The 8095-nt window shown below is 40.1% G+C and overlaps 1 protein-coding gene across 1 annotated transcript; it reads right to left on the bottom strand.

The window, feature by feature from the left end:
- Nucleotides 1-551: 551 nt before the first annotated feature.
- On the bottom strand, nt 552-7010 carry LOC123695543 (eukaryotic translation initiation factor 3 subunit B). Its single transcript, XM_045641421.1, has 7 exons — nt 6812-7010; nt 6291-6606; nt 5394-5580; nt 3403-3629; nt 2348-3101; nt 1206-1324; nt 552-963 (listed from the first exon to the last, which is right to left on the bottom strand). Exons 1-7 carry the CDS (start codon nt 6936-6938, stop codon nt 588-590), a joined length of 2106 nt encoding a protein of 701 aa, XP_045497377.1. The 5' UTR covers nt 6939-7010; the 3' UTR covers nt 552-587.
- Nucleotides 7011-8095: the final 1085 nt, after the last annotated feature.

Below are 8095 nucleotides of genomic sequence, written 5' to 3'. Positions count from 1 at the left end.
ACTTAAATCACTATTCAGTATCGCTAGATTCTTCAGTTACATTTATTATGAAAGAATTTTGTTCTGCGTGTTCCATGACGTCATCCAAATGCCACATGGTATATTCTTCTCGTATCACGTGGTCGCAGCACTTCTTCCAACGATTAGCGTCTATTAATGTTATTGCGTCATATAATAATTTTTTTACGTCACTCATTTTAAACGTGGAGTTATTGGCACCAACATAATACACAACCGTTTTGTTCGAAGGTCAGATTTCAACTGGTCACTGTGAACTCGACTTTCTAATTTGGGGCGTGGCCAGGCCGGCGGACAACGATGACTCACTATTTTCTTAACGCGAACGGAACATTTTGAAGCAGAAGTGCATATACAAAAAAAAAACAATTCCGTAGTTCGCCTTTATTGCAGTTAATAAAAAACGGAAGTATTATATCAAAATATATTTTCCTGGATATACGATGTTTAAAGATCAACTTTATTGGGCTATCGATACGGACTCGTACAGTATGGGGGGAGGGGGTGGGGTGTTACGGAAATGAAACAGCATCGCGCGTGTGGGCGTTTATTGCGCTAGAAGGGGCCGGCTAGTCGATGACGGTGGTCTCCTCCTTGACGAAGAACTCGACGAGCTCCTCGACGGCGTTGCCGGCGGCGCTGTCGGGCGCCTGGCCGGCGGGCGGCGCGTCCGTGTCCACGTAGTCGCGCAGCGCCAGGCGCCGGCTCTTCTGCGCGGCCCAGTCGGCGGCGCGCGCCTGCCGGTACTCGCGGTACTTCTTCATCTGCTCCGTGCGCTTCGCCACCAGCTCCTTGCTGGCCTTCGTGCTGCGCATGCGGTCCTTCGACTCGAACTGCGGGTAGTACTTCTTCAGGTTCTTCTTGATGTCCTTCTGCTGCTTCTCCGACAGCAGCGTCGGCGGCCGCGGCCGCCAGTGGAACTGCGCGAACCCTTCCTTCATCACCCTGCGGGCGAGAGCGACCGTTAGCGCACGAACGACGGTACGTTACATACGAACGAGTAGAAGCGATCGGGCCCGAGAAGTTACATAATATGACCTCTATTTTAATTCTTTGTATGCAGAAAATCAGAATTAGGTATTAATTATTACTGATAATTTACTGTTAGATATTACACCCTACCATCGTCACCCTATGAAGCCCGATCACATTGAAATACTATAAAGCTAACAAAGACGCGGACGCACCTGCGCAGGATCTTGCCCTGGAAGGACCAGATGTAGTAGCCGCAGTCCATCTTGCACTTGAGCGAGGACACGCCGGTCACCACGTAGCGCCCCGTCGGGTCCCACTCGATGCCCGACATCTGCGGACACCACACAGTGCAGTACATTCCGTCGCACTCTCTCCATTACATTTACATCATACTCTCTTGTATAAACAAATAATAAAACGCTCGATGTCATCAAACCTCAAGTTAAAATAAAATATATAAAATAAAGTTGTGTTTGTTAAGCGAAAAATGGAAAATTTATTTTATATAGAATAACTAAGATAACAATATGATTTTTATGCTTGGAGGGTGGGGTAGTGACGTAACACTAGAACGCTCACGCGGGTGACATAGGTCACCCAGTGTATTATATTGCTAAATATTTTTTTAAAGAATCGTGCTTGAGTGTTGCTGTCTCAGGTATTCCCCGACTACCAATCACTGGACATTTTAGTTGCGCGCCAGCTTCAATAGATTTTACTGCAGTAAAAAGTAACATGATTCCCATAAGAAGATACATTATGTCATTTCAATCGCTTCGAAATAAATATCGAAATTCCGATAGATGACACTGTATTAAAAATGTGACATAGCAACTGTTTATTTATTCTGATTACGCGAGCGTAGCCTCGGGCAACTCATAGTCAAGCAGAAAAATAACACAACTTTCTTTTATACATATTATATTATGTATATGTATCAGTGTGGAAATTTTCGATCGATCTTCGGGTGTTACTTGGAGTCAAAATGTAACAAAATGTATATCTAACGACTATGTACTATATAATGTAAATGATAAAAACATAGTGAAAAGTGAAAACCAGTGGTGTAGTTTTTGATTTTATCAAAAACAGAAAGACAGGCACATTGAGCTTTGTTTTGTAATATTTATCTAGAGTTGTTTAACTATATAAATAAATATATAAATATAAATTTTATGTTAATTCACCTTTAAACCTGATATTATATTATAGTGATATTATAATATTAATACAATATTATTAATTTTTTTTTTAATTTTAATTAAAATATAATTTTATAATATTTATAATTATGAGTCAGAGAATAATTCATAGAAACATTATCATTGTGTATATGATTAGTAGTAATAGTTACCTGGTAGTGGTCGGCCACGTTCATGATGGTGAAGTCGTTGGTGTCGAGGAACTCGAGCGCGCCGCCCGTGAGCCCGAAGTTGGCCAGCACCACGAACTGGCCCTGCGGCGACCAGAACACGTGGTTGAAGGAGCCCGCCAGCTTCTTGAGCGGCGTGGGCGCCTGCCCCGTGTTCACTTGGTAGAACGACACCTGCATGTTGGCCTGGTCCCCGTGGATGATGGCGAACTTGCTGCCCACCGGCTCCCACGCGAACGCCTGGATCGGCTCCTTGATCTCCACGCTGTCTACGGGGATCTCCTTCTCGCGCATGTGGAAGATCTCGAAGTTGTAGTACATGCCCGAGTACTTGAGCTCGTTCTTGTCCTTCTTGAGCTTGGAGTAGCGGTCGACCTTGACGCACAGGTGGTCGCCGCTCTTCTGCCAGTGGATCTTGCAGTCGGCCACGGAGAACAGGTTCTTGGAGCGGATCTCGGCGCGGTTGGGCAGCTCCAGCAGCGTGACGCGCGCCGGCACGTCCTTCTCCTCGGCCACCCAGTACGCCAGCACGTTGTCCGTGGGCGACCAGCAGAAGTCGCGGATGCCCGGGATGCGGATGGACTTCTTGTCCAGCAGCCCGAAGCCGGGCGTCTCGTACACGGACAGCACGTCGGCGCCGAGCCGCGCGAAGAAGCGGTCGTCCTTGCTCCAGCGGAAGATGGGCCACGTCACGTACTCGTCGGGCGGCGGGAAGCTGCGCTTCTCCTGCCCCGTCCTGCAATGTACCACACCCTATCACTGCGCGGTCCTCTATACGCTTTATTTTTATATTTAGGGAGACTAATTTTAATATTAATTATTTCAAAGTCATCTCATTTAGATGCAAAATATTGTCATTAAATTATTTTCAATCGGCACATATGTATTTTTCTGTTTTCATTATTAAATATTAAAAAAAAAAAAACATCTCAATATTCATGCATTATTTTAAGTACCTATGTTATTTTCTTTTCATACTTATAAGTAAAGAAAATGAATTGACATAAAGTGTGCAAATGCAAATGGGTGGTGGGTACCTGATATCCCAGATGATGAGCTTCTTGTCGTCGCCGCGGTCGCCGGTGGGCGAGAAGGTGACGATGTAGTTCTCGCAGGGCGAGAAGGAGATGAAGCGCGCCTCGGGGTGGTAGAACTTCTGGAACTGCGTGAACTTGGGCCCGGCCCACAGCGCCACGCCGCGCCAGTGGAACGTGGCCAGGTACGTGCCCAGCGGCGACCACACGGCGTACGTCTCCGTCCAGTTCTGCGCACACACGTCTCCACTTGTACTACACGCGCATTACATGGCTACACCCTACGCAGGGTATGACTTGTTCCAAAATGGTAAATTCAAGATATTCGTTTCTTTGCTGACGACGTGACGTGAATTATTGCGGTAGATGCTTGATTTTTATTGTGTGCTAAGCTGATAGATAGGTCCATTCAGTATGGTAACATTTACTATCGTTAGATCTTGGAATGGAATAAAAAAAGAATTTAATGACAAGAAAGATAAAATTACCCAGTATGTTCACAGCTTCAAGGGCCCGTAAAAAAATTAAATCACATAAAAATAAATTACCATTTGGCTTTTAAAAACTTGCTCTATCTATGAGGTCACTACCCTAAAAATTTCATTTTATTATTCATAAGGCTTCTATCAAAAATTTGAAATCAAAATGTGGTAGATGCAAATTTATCTACACTAATATTATAAAGAGGAAAACTTTGTTTGTTTGTTTGTTTGATTGTAATGAATAGGCTCACTGGACCGATTTTAAAAATTCTTTCACCATTCGAAAGCTACATTATCCACGAGTAACATAGGCTCGGTTTTATCCCGGAAATCCCACGGGAAAGGGAACTATGCGGGTTATTCTTTGAAAACGCGGGCGAAGCCGCAGGCGGAAAGCTAGTAATTAATATAATGATTAATAGAAACAAAGTCAACATCTTTTACATGTCTGAATTCTATTATTTTAATGGTTTCTTCTGCTACTCTCAATTTCTAGGTTAATTCGTCCAAATTGTGACATTAAGTTAAATTTGTAAAATAATAAAATATAATTAAATGTCGATCAATGTATCTCACAATAATTATTGTGAGTGATATAATTTTTAAGAAATAACGACTTCCATGTTTTTTGCCATTGACTCGAAAGTTACTTCTTGGGCTTAACAGCTTTCTAGTTAAAGGACGGCAGAATAAATAAAATTATAACTGAGACACTTATTTAAAGTTAAGTTGTTAGTTTTGTTGTCTCTTTATACAGTGATCAAACTGTATAAAAGGACTATTATAGGTATTTTACTGATAAGCTACAATTTAAAGCCATTTTATTATAAAATTACTGTCACCTAAAAAAATTACAATAATACAGAGGAAAAGTCAGCATACTAATTTTATTTTAACCCTGAGTATTATCATCATGTATGTTTGTATTTTTAAAACTTGTAGTTCAATAAATTATTTCTAAATTTTGTATAGAACTATTAAATTATATACAGTGGAATCCATTTATAATGACATTGTAGGGGATTATCAAACACGTCATAATGAACAGACGTCATACAAAGCATTTTGTAGAAAATAAACAGACGTCATACAAAGCATTTTGTAGAAAATAAACAATCTCCTGTTTTTGTTAGTATTACAGAGAAACAAAAAAGAGATGCCTACAGATTGAGACAAAACAAACAAAAAAAGTGTTGTCGGATATCACAATTTTCCCAAACAGAAATTTGTGTTGTAAGTTTTAGAATTCATTTCGGTCAGTATAACCGGACAATTCATTAAAAATTGGTCACAATAAACGATATGACACTGTAAACGAAGTCATTTTATCCAACCTTTATTAAGAATTTTATATGAAAACCAAACTTTGCTGTGTAATACGTCATAATAAGCTGTTGGTCAATATAACCGAAGTCATAATAAAAGGATTCTACTGTACAATATTTTTCCCTACCTAAAAACAATGTTGGGAGCTCATATTAAGAAGATGTAACAACAGAACTAAATACTCACAGGCCTCTCCTGCAGCAAGGTGGGTTCAGGCAAGGCGTTCTGCCACACCTGCAGGGCCACGCCCGTGCCGATGCCCACCAGGAACTGGTCGTAGGCGTCGGGGTCCATGAGATACCACTGCAGATCTGACTGCACCTTGAAAGGCTGTGGCGCAGGGGGCTCCCATTCTTTAGGTATTTCTTCATATCTTAAATGGTACAAGCAACTTAATCAATTTAATAGTTCAGTGAATACTGGCAGAATTAACATTAATGAATTTAAAATTATCATATTTACTTTATATTTTTACAATATAACATACTTCTACTTTAATTTTACTTTTATATTCAATAAATTACAAGATAAGAGTATTAAGCTTTATAATTATAGACTAGCTGTGCTCCGCTCCTGTTGGTCTTAGCATTATGATATATAGCCTTCCTTGATAAATGGGCTATCTTCCCATCTTAGTTTCTGAGATTAGCGCATTCAAACAAACAAACAAACTCTTCAGCTTTATAATATTAGTATAGATATATTTTTATTGATCTATTTTCATTTAATGCAATTTATTTCATTAAAATTCTCAGGCACATTGGATGCAATCTCTCAATGGTACTTTATAATTATTACAACTACAGCTGAAACCATCACATTCAGAGTTGATGGTTGGTTTGTTGGTTATTCATTTTTTTATTATAAAAACATTTCCTTTACGCTTGGGACAATTTTATAAAAATGCATTTATCCATTACAAACAAACATAATATTTATAATTTTAGTGCAGAAAATTAACTCAAATCATCTTATACTTGATTAGGAACTGTTTATAAACGAGCCACACGAGATCATTAGAAAATGTCATCTATGTCATATAAATATAAATGTTATTATATATAAATAAAAAGATGTACTTACTTTTTAAAATCTGTAAAAAGGTTTACTAAAAATGTGTGCTGCTTATCTAATTTACAATTATTTGTGGCTTGCACGGCCTCCGCCGCGTTTTGCGGGTTACTATATTCGAGGAAAATGTATCCCGTCGTAACTCCGGTCTCAGTTGTCGGATAATACTCATTCACAATTGTCCCAAACTTGCTAAATATTTTATTAATAACACTTTGCAGCTTCTCCAAACGCTCCGGGCCGACCTGCGGGCACCCGTCCACCACGACTACATTCTCGTAGCCGTCGGACTCCTTAGGCTTCTGCTCTAAGAGGTCCGCTAACAACTCTGCAACGTCAAAGTTAGGTTAGAAAATATAATATCCGAATATCGCACTAATTAACGACTACATTGATAGAACAACTAACTTATATTAGTTATTGTATAAAATTGTCATAAATAAAGTAAAACATTTGGTATTTGGCTGAGATCACACTGAAATATGAAAACATCACATATGGTCAGGACAACCTATATAACAAAAATCACGCACCTTCATCAGAGATATCATCGACGAAACCTTCCGGGTCATCAAAATTTGGCTCCTCGTCAAAATTTTGCTCTTCATTATCACTATGAGGGGTTTGGTTTACTTTTTCGTCTCCTTTTTTCTTTGCCATTTTGACGTTTTATTATGAGTCGCCGGAAGACACGCCATTAGTGAACTGACAACTGTAAAAGTAAGTCAACGAGGTGAGGGCGTCTGACACCGGCTACCACAGATCATTGCAATACCAGAGACTAATGGGTACCATTCACAAGCGCACCCATCCGCTGGATTTGTAGCTGGCGACAAGTCCGCGGACAAATCTGCGTGTGTATGTGTAGTTGTGCGCGGCTCGCGGCTCGGCGCGGCGCTCGCCGTCTGGAGACGGAGAGTGATAGAAGGTGATAGACGTGTAGTGTGTGGGCGATGACGGATTTGTCCACGGATTGGTACGGCTCGGGGCTCGGCTCGCGGTGCGTGTAGTGAATGCCGGGCTTTAAGAATACAGTACCGGGAAAATCGATCTCTAGGAGAGGTGATATAAATTGGCCTCCACGCAGCCCTGATTTAACTCGCATGGACTTTTTCTTGTGGGGGTATCTTAAATCTAAAGTGTATGCCTACAAACCAACTTCTCTAGAGCATTTAAAAGAAAATATCCAGCACGAAATGGCAGCCATCACTGTGTCTACCTGCCGAGCTGTCATAAATACTGTAATTTTACTGTTCGATTAAATGAGTGCCGTGAACGCAATGGACTGCATTTGGACGATATTATTTTTAAGAAATAAATTCCCATATTATGCACTTTAATAATTAATAAACATTTTTTCAATACACCGCTTACTTTTTTTTTATTCATCCACAAAATATAAACTTTCTTTTGAGACACCCTGTATAATATTATAAATGCGAAAGTATCTCGGTCAGTCTGTCTGTTACTCAATCACGCCTTAACTACTGAACCAATTTGCATGAAATTTGGTATAGAGATATTTTGATACCCGAGAACGGACATAGGATAGGTTTTATCCCGGAAATCCCACGGGAACGGTAACTATGCGGGTTTTTCTTTGACTGCGCGGGCGATGCCGCGGGTGGAAAGCTAGTATAAAATAAAATAAAAAACCAAATAAAAACTTAAATAAAATGTTATATCACATTCCTCGTGTTAAAACTATCTAGGAGCACTGTCTGCCTCTCTCATTCGAATTCAGCAATTAATTAAATAATTAATTAAATTTATTGACTAAGAGCAGTAGGTATATTGTTTGTATATTATAAAGTTAC

Source organism: Colias croceus, chromosome 11 (genome assembly GCF_905220415.1).
Source record: "Colias croceus chromosome 11, ilColCroc2.1".
Lineage (NCBI taxonomy): Eukaryota > Metazoa > Arthropoda > Insecta > Lepidoptera > Pieridae > Colias > Colias croceus.
Note: the sequence above shows the minus strand (reverse complement) of the source record. Positions and strands in the feature narration are given on the sequence as shown.